The 17,878-nt window shown below is 41.1% G+C and overlaps 1 protein-coding gene across 2 annotated transcripts in view; it reads left to right on the top strand.

The window, feature by feature from the left end:
- Positions 1-17,135, top strand: part of LOC114049642 (RAC-gamma serine/threonine-protein kinase) — a 362,981-nt gene extending 345,846 nt beyond the window's left edge. For both annotated transcript variants that reach the window (XM_027870916.1, XM_027870917.1), the window contains 2 exons: positions 7,359-7,461; positions 12,951-17,135. In XM_027870916.1, the coding sequence (XP_027726717.1) occupies positions 7,359-7,461; positions 12,951-13,036 (189 nt within the window). In that variant the 3' untranslated portion in view covers positions 13,037-17,135. The remainder of the gene's footprint in view (positions 1-7,358; positions 7,462-12,950) is intronic.
- The last annotated feature ends 743 nt before the right edge of the window (positions 17,136-17,878 follow it).

The raw sequence follows: 17,878 nt of genomic DNA, 5'->3' as shown, positions 1-17,878 counted from the left end.
GGTTTGAGATAGAATTTATGGGGAAGGGATATTTTGAAGGCTTGTGGTGCATCTGTTTATATACCACCCCTGCAGGATTTTCAATTGGGGCCGTTGGGCAGCAAGAAAAATTTTATTGTATCAGACCCACTCCTCTAACATGGAGATCTAATAACCCAGTCTGGGTACCCCAATGGCCCCTCCCTGCAGAGAAAGCCCAGGCTTTACGTGATATAGTGCAGCACCAGTTACAGGTGGAGCACAATGAGCCCACATCCAGCCCCTGGAACAGCCCAGTGTTTGTAATAAAAAAGAAATCAGGGAAATTTCGAATGTTAATAGATCTCAGGGTGGTTAACACCACCCTAGAGCCCATGGGAACCCTACAGCCTGGCCTTCCCTCCCCTAATTTAGTGCCTTCTGGATGGCCTGTGACAGTCATAGACATCCAAGATTGTTTTTTCTCTATCCCATTATCCCCAGAAGATAGAAAGAGATTTGCCTTTACTATACCCACCACCAATAATGCAGAACCAGATTTAAGATATCAGTGGAAGGTCCTGCCCCAAGGAATGTGCTGCAGTCCCACCTTATGTCAGGCTTATGTGGGAAGAGTGCTGGACCCTATCAGGGACAAATGGCCTAAAGCCACAATACTTCACTATATGGACGATATTTTATTAGCCACCAGCAGTGATGAAACATTAGCAAGATTAGTAAAAGAAACCATCTCTGCACTTGCTCATTATGGTTTGGTGGTGGCCCCTGACAAAGTCCAACCAATTACCCACTCATATACCTAGGCCTTCGTATGGAGGCTGTCTCTATTAGCAATCAAATTCCTGAACTAGTGCTTGATAAGATAACCACCTTGAATCACTTCCAAAAGTTAGTGGGACAGATCCAATGGCTCAGGGCCCGCACACCCATTCCTCCTGCTGTAATGCAGCCTTTATATGATATCTTAAAAGGAAATTCAGATTTGAACTCCGCTCGGGCATGGACTCCTGCTGCTAAGGCAGCAGTGTCCCAAATATTCTCACTTGCTGCCCAGGCCCAGACCGCCAGATGGGACCCCAAAGGTAGAATAGAGGTCTCCTTGGTCAATCAACAGAGTCCTTTTTGTGTTATACACCAAAGTCCCAAATTGTTAGAATTTGTATATGCAAAGAAGGCTCACAAGGTACTGCCAAATTATTATGAGATGTTAGGGGAACTAGCCTTAGCTGCAGTACAAAGGGCTGTCTACTTGTCTGGACAGCGACCTTTACTTTACTCGAATTTTGAACCTGGACAGCGAGAAGCCATTATGCAAACCTATTGGTCTTGGGCACATTGCTCCCAATGGGCCGAGATAAGTCCTCATTCCTCCTGTCTGCTTCTCCCTATGCTAGAGCAAATAACCTTAGTACCACCCCAATGAAAGGTTATGGGAGAACCTGTTCAAGGCTCAAATGTTTTCACTGATGCTACAAAAAACTATAAGGCCTCTATTTATCATGAGGCCTCCAAGGAAATAACAGTATTAGAAACCCCCTATGACTCTACCCAGAAAAATGAGCTCTTTGCCATCCTCCAGGCTTGCCATAAATATCCTGAGCCTATAAACTTAATCTCTGATAGTCTATATGCAGTAAAGGTTCTTAAATGCATAGAGGACGCTGTCCTCCAACCTCATAAGTCCACCATATCCTCTCTCCTGAGGGAATTACAGCAAATTTTGTTGCAGCAAAAAAACCCCCTTTACATTCTCCATGTTTATTCTCATCAGTCTACCTCAGGAGGCATTTTTGAAGGCAATGATGTAGCGGATCATGCTTTACAGTGCTCCCTACTGCCAGTCCTCACCCCTCCTGAACAAGCCCATGATTTTTTACACCTACCAGTGAGCTCCCTGAGACGCCTGTATGGTTTAACTCGTGAACAGGCTCGACAAATTGTGAGGCGATGTGTGCGCTGTGTTCCTTTTCTCCCCCCTCCACCCAGTAAGGGGATTAACCCACGAGGTCTTTTTCCCAATGACTTGTGGCAAATGGATGTCACTCATCTTGGCCGTGTCACTATCCATGTCTGCATTGATACTTTTTCCAAATTTATAATGGCCACTGTATCCAGTAAGGAGAACACCCCATCAGTTATTAAGCATCTGTACCATTGTTTTGCCTCTGTGGGGATCCCTCACATCATTAAAACTGACAACGGGCCTGCCTATTTATCTACACAAATGACTACCTTTTTTACATCCTTTGGCATTAAGCATGTTACAAGGATCCCCTATAACCCCACAGGTCAGGCTATTGTTGAGCGAGCCCATCATACCTTGAAAGCTACCCTCAGTAAACAAAAAGGAGGAGTAGGAGGTCGGGGCACAGGGCGGTGGCCTACCCAAGAAGATGTGGATAAAGCTTTATATACATATAATTTTCTCTGTCTAGATAGAGACACGGGCCTATCCCCTAGCATGCTACAGCTAATAACACCACCCACTTGTAATTCATCTGGCCCCTTAAAAACAGCACTACATGCACCATCCCTTAACCAGAAAGTCCTCTGGAAGGACGATGAAGGAAACTGGCAAGGCCCATCTGTAGTGTTGTGGAGAGGGCCGGGGTATTTATGTCTTACAGATTCTGATGGCCAGAGCCGCTGGGTACCAGAAAGAAGAACAAAACGAGTTGAAGAAGCCCCGGGAGAGACAACAAGGATGGGAGAAGAAACACAGTCAACAGAAAATTCAGAGAGAGCAGAAAGAAAAGACAGTTAGGATATCTAAACTGAGTAAAACTGTTTTCATTTTGCGCGATCAGGACTTTGCCACAGGTTGCACCAGCTCCAGTGCCCTGGGACACGAGAGAATGGCTGGGGGCACTTGGCGTTGACAGCATCCATCTTCAAGGAGTTCCAGATACAGGACTTATATAGTGGACAGCAATTGCTTGCCTCAAAAATAGAGGAACTGGCCGATAAATTCGCCCAAGCCCTCCAAGTGCAGGCTGATATTGATCAGCGGCTGGAGGAGCAGATTGAAAAAGTAGCATTGGCTACTCAGGACATTGGGAATGAACTTATGTGGCTGGAATTGAGACAGCAGTTGCCATGCGATGGCTGATATTGATCCATTTGTGTAACACCCTTATACCATAACGCCACTTGCGACACCGTTTCACAAAGTATATGACACTCTCCTTTCTTTTCTATTTGATGTAATGTTACCTGTGCCTTTTCCCAGATCTAGGCTACAAATCTTTCCTCTGTACTCCAGGCTTTGCGGGTGTTAATTAGACTGGCACGGTACATATCTGACACTTGGCACCAACATGAGACTGATGATATTGTTCATCACCTTAGTGATTGGATTAAGCATACGTCTTTCCCCATCCCCTCCTTTGTAACCCATTGGGCATTTATAACTCTTTTTGCATTTATACTGTTATTGTTACTACCCACTATTTTAGGAGGTTTTCTTAGGATTTTTAGAGGTTTTGTAGAGGCACTCAGTACCGAAGGCCTAGTATGGAGACCCCGTCTCCACCTCTCTATTAAACAAAAAGGGGGAATTGTGAGGGACTGTCTGATGTTGGCAGCTACCAGGTTGGGTGCTGTGGCAAGGGTAGGGTAAGATCTGGGTATTTTGGAAGTCGAGGCAGGGGCTGTGGTAGGCAGAGTGTGTACTGGGATGGGCTGGATACGCAGAAGCCCTGAGGCAATGGACAGTGCTTTGTGAGATAAGCTGGGTACAAGGAAGTAGTCGGAGCTTGAGCTCCTGAGGCAAGGGGCGGCGCCACATGGGAGTGGGATGGCAGAGGACTGAGTTCCCTCTGCTTAGTCCCCTCCCTATATGCAACGTCATCCCCAGATGCCTCTTGTGACCTTCCTGACTTCCTGGGTCCCTTTGTGCAGCACTGACCCAGACCCCTCCTGAGTCTGACTTCCTAGGTCACTTACTCTTGTCTATGTGCCATTCCCAGATGCTTCCTTCCTATATCCGGTCCTGGCCTCCTACGTCACTCCCTCCCCCTTGGTGTGCTAAACTCAGACAGCCCCTTCCGGTATCTGACCCTACAATCATTGGCTAGTAAGCGGGCTGGGGAGGAGGGGCTAAGTAGGTTTTTAGGAACAAGCGTGGTCAGATCACACACGTGCTCTCCCCTGGCTCCTGCCCTGTTGCTCTGGCCTTGCTGCTTGGGCTTGCTATGATGGCTTGCTGTGTTGGCCTCTGAATAAAGCTGTGGTGTTGGCGCCTCCCGATGGCTCGTCTCTGTGTGGTGATCTGGCTGAGGACCGAAGACCCGGGTGTGGGTAAGACTCTGGTAGTGTACTCCTTATAGAAGGAGTGGGTACTGGTGCACAGCTGGCAGAAGGTCGGCGTGCGGCCAGTATACTCCACTATTCCAGCATCTGTTCTGGGACACTAATTTATGGGTGTTTGGGGATGAGAATGGGAGAGAGACAGTGATCTACTGCTTACTCTGCCATCTTGACTCCTGGAAGTCTCTCCTTACAACTTAAATTTCTTTGTAATTTTTCCAAGGCCAGTGACAATTTTCTTCTTTATGTCCCTAGCAACTGGCACATAATAGTTTAAATTATTTTAAATTTATTTAATAATAATAATGGCTAACATTTATTATATAGTGCTTCACGGTTTGCAAAGCATCTTCCATTACGACATGCATTTGATCCAAAATGACCCTGCAGCAGGCACATGCTATTATTATTCCCATTTTATAGATGAAGCATCTGAGCCTGAGAGAAGTTCCATTTGTGATGGAAAGGACAAAGCTTAAAATAAAAATAATGCATTTGTGTAGGGCTGTGTGGTTTCAGAGTGTTTTTCATACACTTTGAGCCTGATGCCTCATTGAGGTGGGCAGTGGAAATATTGGCCTTACCATTTTGTAGACTTGAAAACCTCATTAATGGTAGGGCCTAAACTGAAACCCAGATCTTGAGACTCTGTATCCAATGCTGTGTCTATGCAGCACACTTTTTCTTATGTATGGCTCTATGAATTTATAATAAAGAGCCTTACATTCCAGTCTTTAAGTTGAGGCAGTTAGGTGGCACAGAGGAGAAAGCACTGGGCCCAGAGGCAGGCAGATCTGAGTTCAGATCCTACCTTAGACACTCTTCATATGGCTCTGGGTATGTGATTTAGCCAGCCTCTCTCCATGACCCTGTGTAACTCACTTAACCTCCCTAAACTTCAGTTTTTTAATCTGTAAAATGGATCTAGTAATACCTGCACTTTACCGACCTCACTCACCAGGCTATAATAATGAAGATACTTTGTAAACTTTAAATCGCTATATAACATGTGAGGTGTTATCAGTCTATCAACAAGTGTCTTTAAGTGCCTATATACCAGGCAGCATACTAAGTGCTGGGTATAGAGACAAAAATGAAAGTTTCTGCCATCCAGGAGCTAACATTGCATGGGACTATTCACTTAGAAAGTTACTATCACAGCAGAGACTAGAAGCAGGCCTCTCAACTCCCTCCCAGGGTGAAAAGAGACATTAATGTTGAAGGTCCTTAAACAGCCACAAACAGACTGCCTCATGTACACCCAGCAAGGCTTTGTGCATATGTGTGCAGTGTTCATGGCAGGGGTAAATTTGCTCCCAAGTCGAGGAGGTCACACTTCTCTTCTGCCTAGTGAGTTGCTTGCTTGTGTCAAATCATCCTGATAGAACAGCTAGAGAAAAATCTGTCCTGGCAGCCACTGCAGGTTTGTATTGGTCCCTGGCAGAAGGCCCTATTCCAGGTGGGGGGATTAAAGGGTGCTGAGAGGGCAGCCACATTGTTCTGTAGTATCTATTACCCGTTGATAAATAGAACCAGGATTAGATTTAGGCCCCAAAAGAGTGCTTAGATGAATCCACAAGCCTCAAATGACGATTTGTGTATTTGGGACTGGGGGAAAAAAAAGGATGAGGGAGAAAGGAAATGAAAATTGCTTAGTTACATGCTTGCCAAGATCTGAAATGTAGTAATTTACTTTTAAAATGTGTTTTGAAATACCACCAAAACCTCTTATTATATTGGCTATCTATTGGAATGATTTAAGTAGTTTTACATTGTTATTTCATGTAAAAGTTGATATCTTAGCTATGACAATTTTTTATCAAAAGACTTGCACAGTGATTTGATTGCATAATGTGGAATTTTGCTTTGGAGAAATTCTACCAGATGCACCAATTTTGACTTTCCTATTTATACCTTTTCTCTGTCGTATGAAAATGTTATTCTGAAAAGCCTTTATTCTTCTTATGAATGATTTTTTATACAACATTCCTTTATTTCTTGCTCAAAACATCATACTTTTTTGAATAAAAAAGGAGGTGTTTAAACAAGTTTCATCTATGTACAGGACCAAATTCACAGAGGAAAAACTGGCAGCTGTCCCAGTGGTCATTTTTCTATAGTTAGGAGGGAGCTGAGAGAAAACTCACATGACTGCAGCCTCTTTACCCATGACTTTTTCTATGTCCTCCTACCCAAATTTGTCTCACCTGTACTGGTCACAGACAAGTTACAGGGCAGAAATGTTTATATGTCTCATCAGGATCAAAGACAATTTATTTTCCTTTGTGAAATGCAAAGATACTTCCCTACCAGTAGATTAAAGAGGAATTGGATTATGGAAATAGCTTTTGTTGCTAAGAAACACAACCAGATAGCATAAAGATCACGGGTTCATAGATTTCAATCTAAAAAGGACTCTGTAGTCCAACTGCCCATTTTATAGATGAGGAACTGAAGCCAGGAGAAGTGACTTGCCCAGGGTCACCATCTGAGGCAGGATTTGAACACAGGTCTTACTCGAATATTGTCATACATTTCCAGGACCTTTATTGAGGTCCTAGAAAAAATTCAGGCAGCAGCTAGGTGGCACAGTGGATAGAGCACCGGCTCTGAAGTCAGGAGGTCCTGAGTTCAAATCCAGCCTTAGACCAAACACTTAACACTTACTAGCTGTGTGACCCTGGGCAAGTCACTTAACCCCAATTGCCTTTAAAAAAAAATTCAGTATTGATCTCTCTCTCACCAACCCCCATCAATAAAAAAGATCTGAAGCCTGTTTTATTTACTAGGGGAGAGGGAATGAAACAACTCCCAAAGTTCATTTCATATCACAACAGCCTAAAATATCCACTGTTATGCAGCTTCTTCCAGGTTTGAAAAAAACTCAAAAAATTCAGGCCATTGAGGCACAGGGAAGCCAAAGTAGCCTCCTGCACATGCAGTGAGTTGGCCAAGTAGCCCTCTGCCATGCACACCTAACTAACCATTTGATCAGTGATTTTATCTATATTGTATTTGTCCTTTGTTGTATTCAGCTTCATTGATGACACTTTGATTCTCTGCTCCTTCAGCTGGTACCTCCTTTTAAACCTCAAGTAACGTCTGAGACGGACACCAGATATTTTGATGAAGAATTTACAGCTCAGACAATTACAATAACACCGCCTGAAAAATGTAAGTAAATAGTAAGTGATCCATAAGGACGTAACTATGATTGGGAAATAGAGCATGTTTTGAGTTTAGCAGCAGGGCGAGCCTATTCTTCTTAAGAGTGGTCTTCCAGTGAAAGTGATGAATAAGACAAGACAAGTTTAAAAATTTTAATTTTGAGAGAGAAAGAGTAGGTCTAGCTGGGTGTAAGACTTCTCCTAGTATGGAAGATTATAGCCTAAAATGTATCTGTCACCAATGACCTCTTTACTCCCTGACCCTTTCTGACTTGCTGCTGCTACACAGTGCAGACCTATGACCGGCAGTGTGAAAATGTTGTAAGCCATTGCGGTGCTTCAGGTGTCTTAGATGAATTTACTCCAAGTCTGCTCTGAGGAATCTGGAAGAGAAGTCTACCCTAAGTAAGTGCACTCTAGTGGAAGAAAGAATGATCAGAACCATCATCTGCTGCCAGTGCCTGCTTCTCAGTGGTCTGTGTGTATCACCATTAGTCCACAAGTGAAGGTCAAATTTTGATTTGAGGAAACTCCGAGGGAGACAAAAGATTACTCTAAGAGTAAGACAATTTTTCACACACATTAGTCATGTCACACTATTTAAAAAAATATCTTTGCCCAGACTGTTGCTATGTACTGAGCATCTATGGAAGGGAAACCCATAAGTGGAACACCATCTCACCCACTTAGAGAATTGCAGAAATCCAGAGATGGAAAGCACCCCAGAAAATCAAGTCGTTCAAGCTCCTCCTTTTGTAGATAAGGAAACTGGATCTCCAAGGGACACCATGATTTTGCTCAGAGTCACACCGCTGCTCAGTGTCAGAACTAGAACCTCAGTTTCCAGATTCTCAAGACCAGTGAACTTTCCACTATACAATAGCTGCCTCCCATACACCTAGGAAATATGAGCCAAAGGATGAAGGGATGTCATCTAAGGGGACAGGTAGAGCAGTGAGTTATGCCCTGCTGTTGTCTTACAGGTGTGTCTGAGGTATTGGAAAGGAATGAGGAGTTCTGGGAAGGGGCTAGAGGCCTCTGTACATGTATTGCTGAGACAAGCCTTGGAAGGCTGGGAATAGGGGCTGAGAGTACCCAGGGTCTTTCAGGCTCGTGTAAGAATCTCCCACAGCCCTGCTTGTTGTGGCCTAAGCTGGTGCAGCTTTCCAACCATAACCACAGTAACAACAGTTAGCATTTACACAGTACTTAAAGGTTTTCAATGTGCTGTACATTTATTATTTTCACAGTAGCTCTGGAAGGTAGGTACTCCTGTTATGTCCATTTTATTGATGAAGAAACTGAGAGAGGTTAAGGGACTTACCCAGGGTCTCAGAATTTGAGACAGAATTTGAAACCAGGTTTTCCTGACTCCAAGTCCCATACTCTTACACACTGTGCTACCTAGCTGCCATAGTGTTTAGAGTTGGAAGGAACCTAAGAGATTTTGCCATTTCTGCTCATTTTAGAGATGATGAAACTAGGTACCAGAGGGGTTAAGTTATTTGCCAAGTTTATAATGGTACTAAGTAGGAGAGCCAAAATTCTCTCTCAGTTTCTCTAACTTCATATTCAGTGCTCTGAGATGAGAAGGCATTTTTCAGTCATCTCTAGAACACAATTTGAACTTATACATTTGTGTTTCAGAAGTCTTGATTATTAACATAAATTATAAGCTCAGAAATTTCAAAATCTTTAAAGAATATTGGTTAGGATCTGAGAGAGATAGGTTATAGGTTAGAAAGCTACATAAAGCCCCAGTATTATAATTCCTAGATAGAACTCTCAGCATCTACACAAAACTGTAAGCCTATAAAAAGTATAAGGCTGACCCTGGCCAGAAGTGTGATATGGGCATCACCACGTGCCCCAGATTTCTGATCTAGCATCATTACTGTCACATGAAGCTCAGGGATGGTCCAAAGAGACCACACAAAAATACCTTAAATGGGAATTGTCCCCATCTCATCTAATTGATAAACTTGGAAGGGCAATTGGCTTGATGGGGTGATTTTCCTACCAAGGAGATCTGTGGAGGAGATTAGATAGATTAGGTTCAGTAATGTGTTGTATCAGTCTGAGTTAAGGAAGAGATGATTGCCTCTCTGGTTGTGTCCTTTGTTTAGCAAAGAGGGAGATGTTCAGTCTGCCCAGGTAGTGCTCCTGCTGGCCATCTGGCTCAGATAGCAGTGCTGCTCTTGGCATCAGCTGTCAGAGTATTTCTTGGTTCTCTGTTGTGGGTAATAGACTCATTGCTTGTTAACTGCAGCCCCTGCATTGTGAATTGCCTTTCCATTGCCTCCAATGCATGTGCTGTGGTCGATGGGCACGTGTACTAAAGGATGTTGTATTTCCAATCATTGGCTTTATCTTAGGCTCTCTCAAAGGACAGCTCAAGGAAATTCAGAGAAACATTGAACTGTGATTACATGTAACATAATCTTTACTCTGTGCAGCTTTCAATAACAGAGCTGGTTAGAAAGCCAGGGCAAATCTTCTGACTGTGTAGAGACAAGCACAGAGGCTTTGTTCATAAAAGTCCACAGCAGTTCTACTAGTTAGCGTTTGTCTTCCCACTCACTGCCTCACCCTGAAAAAGCAGAATGTAGTTATTTTTTAGTACAGACCAGCAGTTGGAGAGGCAAAATGTTCCAGCTACGACAAACAGCTGCAACAGCATGCCAGATTGTCCTTACTGGTGTTAATTAAGCGAACAGATTTTGGAAGGCATAGTCTTGTGTTGTTGGAGCCATTGATGGCCCGCCACCTTTACTGTACAGAGAGAGGATTTCTTTGAGATCTAGAGGCTTTTATTGCCATGTAATTCAGTTTGTCAAATTCATTAAGCAAATCAGGTAGAGAATTTTACATGTGTCCAGAGAATGAAGGGGAGCAGTTAACATTTTTACATTCATTAGGTGTTTTGCCTAAAGGTCATCATTGGCCTTATCTTTATCTATTATTCTTTGTCTACCAAGCCCAACTGGATCCCTCTGAATTTTAAGAACAGTCATATCTGTGTGTGTATATACATATGCACTTTATTTACACATGTACATAGCTCTTCATGATGCTGCATACATCATTACAACATTCCAGACTTGGGGATACAGCTACAGTTGTCATTTTAGTTCCATATAGTCTCCGTTTCAACATTAGTGCAGTAATTAATGTCTTGCTAAGGCAGAAGGACCTTTCCCTTTCTCCAGCTCCTCTTGAGGGTTCCATGGGTTCCTCAGTTTTTTTGTTCTTGCATTATCCTTTACTGCAGGGATTCCCAATGGAAGGTGAGCATAGGGATAAAGTCCTAAGGAATCATAGCCATGTGACATCAGTAGGAAGCGTGGTGTCCCAGTAGGTGAAGATGCTACAGATTATGTAGCATGTGTATTTTCTTAATCACAAAAATATTTCTATGATGACAGAAAAGTTGCTTTCTTTTAACTCACAAGTAACGTAGAGCCTTGTTGGCAGTAATTTGAATTTTGCTTGGCAGTAGCAGCAGAAGAAGCTAGATGAATCTTACACACTAAACCCAGGACTCCTCCTGTCTCCTCATTGGAGTGATGGTCCATGGTGGGACTAAGGTTGCTTGCTTTGGAGCCCTAGTGAGATGCTGTTTTGTTTGTGCTTCCCATTGGCTACAAGAGTTCAAACAGTACCAGGCTTTCTACATGTTGAATGTACTTGAAGTTTCTCAGCAAAACAAAGCTGTTCATGTGGGAAAACTTTTTTTTAAAGTATGATTGGCTCATGTCATAAAGAAAACGTGGGGATATCAGCCTCTGTGTCTTTGTAGAATGAGGAATTTTATACAATATGTCTCAACAAATATTACTCCCCATCTCTTATGAGAAAAACAAGGAGAGTTCATCTGATGAGAAAGTAAGGGTCCTCCAACTAAAATAATCCATGAAAAATCCAGATTTAAAAAGTGGATTATTTCCAGAAAGCAGATAGGTATTAATGATATAGCCATTAGGTATAGGGAAATTGAGGCCTGCCTGGGTAGTGCTAAGAAATGTAGCCAAGACTCGGAGTATTCTCGAGCAAACTCATAGTGTTTTATTGGCCTCTCAGACTACTACATGCTTCCGAGGGCCTTGTATCCCAAACCATCAGGAATGGATTCTCATTCTTTGTGATTTCTCACCTACCACCATTACTGCCAACACTGTACCCATTTAGCCTATAATATACTGTTGTGTGAGCTCAGTTCTGAATGTTTCCTTATCATTCTTCCTTGGCCTTGACATTTACTGTTAGGTAATAGCCATGATATGGAGGCAGTCCAAGTTTATGCAGAGCTTCTCTGATGAAAAGCTCATTCCGTCTAAGAGAGAAACTGAGACAGAGAGGGACAGAAAGAATGAGTGAATGTGCCTGAATGGCAGGAAGAGATGGGCATCACTAGGCACCCAACAAATGTTTGTTAATTTCTTAACTACCACTTGATAGCTATAGCTATTCTTTGGGATGCATTGTAGACATCCAACTGTACATGGTGTAACAGCTCTTAGGATATTCTGGATTGAGAATAAAAAAGAGGAAAGAGCAAACTTGAGACTCTGTAAAAAACAGAACCTTTTATTTCCTATGTCATAAATGAATACAAAGCATTCTTTTTTTATATAACAAAGCTATTAAATTCCATGTTTGTAGAACATGGTGCAAGTACATTGTAACTAAGTACCATAATGGTCTAAAGGGTGACTCTTACTCTGTTTCTCCTGATATTTGTTAGAAAGTCACTTAAATGGCCAGGGCTGGACAGGGTGGGGGAATGAAGTGGCCCTTAAATGAACTGGGTCTATTCAAAGAATTGGGACTATTTCACTTGATTAAAAGGGTAAGTATATGAAACACTATAAATAGATAATCATGGCTAATTCTGCCAGTTATACAGTAGAAAGAATAAGATGAAATGTGCTTTAAGTATAGAGGTAAGATTTAAGTTAGGAACTTTTTTGTTAGGAAGAGGCATGAATCACCATATAGTTAGGGAGAAAGGTAGTGAGATGGCATTTCATGAACATTTTTTAAAAATCAAAATAATAATAATTATTTCTGGTAATAATAAGTTGTTGTTAATGGAAATAACAGAAATACTGAATATAAAGAAAGGACATTTTAAATGGAAACACTACCTTTTAGTTATTTTGCAGATTATCAATACATTTCTCCCTTCCTGCTACAGTTTACTTAGTATCTATTCTTGTGTCATGAATAATATTTAATCTTTAATCTTTATTGTGTGTTAATGTAGAACATCATGTTAAGATGCTATTCGGTTTAAGGCTCCAAGTTTATAAAATAAGGTAGTCCTTAAAATAAATACAGTTATAATTTAATAGTGAGCACAAGTATATGTAAGCCATGTTGGTTGAAACTTAATCCCTCTTTTGTGAGAATCTGGGAAAATATAATCCTTGAGGTAAAGAGAGTTTAGTTAAAAAAAATTAATGTGAAGTTCAAAGTGTTGTTTCATCCCCACAGATGATGAGGATGGTATGGACTGCATGGACAATGAGAGACGGCCACATTTCCCACAGTTTTCCTACTCTGCAAGTGGACGAGAATAATCCTCTTGAGTTCTGCTGCATCACTGTCATCCTAGGTTTATTATAAAAAATGATTCCTGGGCATCACCACCAGTACTAGCTATTCGCCAAGATAGCAGGAGCACTTTCAGACGTCGTCCCAAATTGAACGAGATCCTTCATCCCTCTCCCCACTTTTCTCTTCACCCCTGCCCTACCCTTATGCCCCCTCCATCCCTCTCTTACAAACATTCTCACAGGCACGCACACACACAAAGAGACACAAACACACTTGCCTTTTTGTTTTTGCATGAAATTTTATCTCAGTCTAAGGTCTCATGCTATTGCTGCTACCGTCTCACTATTATAGCAACTTTAAGAAGTAATTTTACAATCTTTGGAAGTCATGAGTCCTCCGTTGTACATTTGTGCACCAATTGTCATCTTTTGTTTTTCCCTCACCTCAGAGGTTAAAAAAGAGATAAATTGGTTATAGATGCATTTCTTAACTTTCTAGAAGGTGAATCAGAATATTAATTAGACTAAGAAGACTTAGTTCCTAACGTTTTCTTGCATCTGTTTGTGCTGGTCCAAATAAGCAATTTGGAGAGGGTGGTGATGTGCTTATGCAAAGCTTGGGTTAGGGCATATAAGTACTTGAAGCAGGTATATGTCATTAACATCTGGCTGGAATTCATTTGGAAAGCATTTGAGCAAAGGACTTAACTGTTGATATATATACATATATGCATATATATGTATATGTATATATATATATACACACACACACATACACACACACATATGTGTTTATATAAATTCCTGTTGGCTACTACCGAAGAAGTAGAGGGGCTCGAGTTGCCCAGTGTCACACTTAGACTTCCAGATTTCATGTGCAATCATGGACAAGTGAGCGTCACACAGCCAAGAAATGAAGGCGGCATAAACTCAGCATTGTTCAAGTCGCTTGAAGGGTCTAATGAAATGATTTGCACCAGAGAGCATTTTTCCATGTGCTTGATATTTTAAATTTTTTTTCCTTCTTGATGTACATCACTCCTGATGGCTAAAGAATGTAGACAGGCGTAGGGATCCTGCTCTTCACCAAAACTTGTGCACCAAGAGAAACAGGTGTTTGCCTTCCATGTTTTCACTTTTACTTTGTTTTATGTTAATTATCTTTTCACAAATGTTAAGATCTTTGAATGTCCTTTGGGGTTGGTTTTGTTTATATTGCAGTAGTATTTATTTTTTAGTGATGAAGATTGCGTGTGTCCTCCTAGCAGATACAGCTACAACTTACATAGATTAGGCTTACAGCAGTTTAGTTTGTCCTACATGCAAAGGAATGTACAAGCTGATGAGAATCATGCACTTTTTTCTCCTATGTGGACATTTTGACAAGGCTCTGAAATTGTATACGCTGCATAGAAATTGGCTTCAGGGGAAGAGATACTGTCATTTAACCCTTGGTGCTGTAAATGGAGAGAGCCCAAATACCAGTGCCAGGGAGTTAACAAAACAAACGAATGTTTTTGCTCCTTTGAGAATTAATGTATTATGAAAACCAGGCAGCAGAATAGAAACGATGGTCTGTTTTGGGTGAAGGAAATGCTTTCAAGTGGTTTGACACCAGAATGAGGATGAGAAAAGCACTTTACTTGGCACACTGAACATGAAGAGGACTGATTGAAGAAACCACCGCTAACATGTACCAAGTAGGAAAGAAAGGGTAAGAAAACCCAGCATGACTGGGCAGATCATGGTACATTAATCACTGAATTGTCATCAGGGAAAAAAAAAAGAACACCTCCAAGTTTTCTTTTTCTGTATATACTCATGTCCCCAAACCCCAACATTTCTTACTGAATGGGGCATGTATGCAAACCTCATCTTTCTCCTTTATTAATGATCTTCAGATTTAAACCCTCTGGTGCTAGGAGCTGAAGTTTTCCATAGCAGCCTGTAAGGTCTATGGGGCCAGAAAGCTGCTCTTATTACTAGTAGAAGGAAATCCTTGCTCCATAGGATTATCATTGAAGTATTCTGGTTTCACTATCTTAGCAGCTCCCACAGTGACAAATGGCAGCATTATGTAGTACTATGATTGTGTTGTATGAAAGAGCAAGTGACTTTTAGATAGGAAAAATAATATTCATATGCAGATGTCTTAGCTGCTTGATGCTGAAAGTGTGGATTTAATGTGAGACCACTGCTGGCAGTGGCTACACTGGGGCTGACAAAAGGGATAAAGGGCATTTTATTAAGGCAGCTAAGACACATTCAGATATAGACTTTATTCTAATTTTTCATATTTCTGAGTGAAGTTCATATTTAATATTAAGTGGGCAATTAAAGTAAGAGATATCTCACTTTTGCTTATACTTACGGATTTCATCTTTTTACTTGGTAATGTATTGAGTTTTCATCTTTGGAAAAGAAAGTAGGAATAGTGAGCACATCCCATAAGTTGTTTTGCACTCATTACATAAGAAAGTATCAGATGAGCCGAAGACATGAGAGACGGGGACTGGCCGACTGACCATTGTGAGCATTTGCTCCTTTGAAATGCCCTCTGTGGACCAACAGAAAGCCTATCACCCATATGCAAGGCACATCCATTAGGTTTTTTGTTTTGTTTTGTTTTTTTGTTTTTAAAATCTTGAGATAAGTGTTCTTTGTGACCTTGGCACTGGACACTTCCTAAAGATTAATGACTGACTCTGACTGAACCCCAGGCCATCAGCTTCTCCCAGCTGGCTTTTAATCTCCAGCAAATGGCCTGTGGTTCTCTCCCTATGCTTAGCTACTCTGCTTTTGTAATAGCATAATAAAGTTTGCATTTTAGTTTGGTAAAATATTGGAAAGCTATTTCAGGTTGAATTTGAAAAAGGATAAACTGTGTCCCACATTGCTTTCAAGAAAACTGATGACTTATTCAGGACAAACAGAACATCACTTGGTTTAGAGTTTGGGAATCTCTGATTTTGTGCCCCAAATCTTCATTCAGCTGGGAAAAGGGATGAAAATAAAAACAAAATTGCATTGTTGAAAAAAGAGATTGGGGGAACTTGTATTTGCTCACAACTGTAGTTTTAGAATTCTGGCAGGTGAAAAGGCCTTGGGACCTGGAACCCTTCAGTCAGTCATTGGACATTTCAGATGTGGTTGACTCCAGCTTGTACTGACTGTCACTAAGTGTGCCCTCTTGTACCACAGACATCTTGGAGGAAGTCGGCTCTTTCTGTTTGGACTGGAGGCATATTTGCACACAGCTTTGCGTTCTACACTAACTGCATCTTCCAACACATTCCTGTTGCTTAAAGAACATTATTCCAGTATTGTTTTCCATTTCCCACCCCTGATTTCTAGCTTCTTAAAGCTGACTCTTCTTGCAGGGGCCATTGTGCTTCTCCTAGAGTACACAAGTAAGGTCCTTCCTTACTAACTGCAGGGTCTATCTATTACACCTCAATGTACACACTTTGCTGCTACTGTTTGTACTGTCTACAGTAGAATTTCCTTATCTTGCTCCTGGTAGTGCATTACAGGCAAGCATGAATTGTAAAGTATTTATTTAAATAAATAAATAAACAACCATAAATGACACCTCTAAATTGGTAATTCAATTACCTCCCTGTAGCTTTAGAGTTTGTGACATTTCTTGACCTTGCTAGTTCTTTCATTGGATCCGTGCAAGATCTAGTCATCTGGTTAAGGATTTTAAGCAGACGTGACTATGAACCCAAGGAACTGTATTACTCTCACTGTCGGTCATACTTAAACTGTTTATTTCCTTAAGTATATGACCCACAAGGATGTGAAATAACTACAAGAAACTGTTTTTGTACACTGTACATCCTTAGTATTTTTACACGTATATGATAGGGATGCACATTATTTTCCTTCGTACAGACAGCTTAAATAAAGCACTATGTCAATATGCTACTTCTCTGTTTATTATTGTTGGCTGTGGTCCTGGCTTTCTGAAAGGTGAAGGTGGATATTTTTCTGCAAAAAGAACATTTTTTATAGTTATATAGTATTAACCACTGAAGATTAGGCTCCTCTGTAATAGAAATGTGATGGGATGACATGAAATCCATATGTAAATTAAAACAAACAACAAATGATTATTTTATTTCATTGAAGCGAGTGTATCATTTTACTTTGCATTTCAGTGTGGCTTGGGCACAGAAAAGATAAACAACTCTAGAAGGGAAGACCATATTCTTTCTATAGTGACCATGTAGCTCCGTCTAGAGACTGAGGTGCAGAGGTGTTCTCGTTCAGGAACCCATCCAGTTCCATGATTACCAAAATTTTAGTCTCTAGATTCCTGTGTAGTCTATCTTGTCAGCTTTCTATCTTTCTTTGTGAGTGTTCTTAGTTTCCACTCTTTATTGGGTATTTAAAGGCTTTCATAGTACATGACAGATTTGTACATAGGTCAGCAGGAATACACTCCAATTCACATGTAGAATCCTTCTAGAAGGGGACTCTAGGGGATCTAGAATCTTCCACCTGGCTGTTTCTAGTTTTATCTCATATGCTGAACCGTGTAAACTGGCATAGTTCCTGTGACTGGTCCACATAAAAGCATAGCCTTTGGGGCCAGTTACATTCAAGAGTACTTAAGGATTGTATATCATCGAATAGGATCCAAAGACATTCTCACATCTGCTTTCTTGGAACCTCTGCAGTTGATGGTTTCAGTAGACCAAAATAAAAATGTCCTAAACGTTTCTGCTAAAAGAAGATGTTTAAAGTGACTATTTTTTAAACTATGTTGTTAGAGCAACATTAGGGATAATCGAAGTATTTCACAGGACAATCTATCTCAAAGGGATTCCTCAGGATGGAGCCTGAAATTTTTCTGAACCT

This window comes from Vombatus ursinus, unplaced genomic scaffold (assembly GCF_900497805.2).
Source record: "Vombatus ursinus unplaced genomic scaffold, bare-nosed wombat genome assembly UNPS02014798.1, whole genome shotgun sequence".
Taxonomy (NCBI): Eukaryota; Metazoa; Chordata; class Mammalia; order Diprotodontia; family Vombatidae; genus Vombatus; species Vombatus ursinus.
Note: the sequence above shows the minus strand (reverse complement) of the source record. Positions and strands in the feature narration are given on the sequence as shown.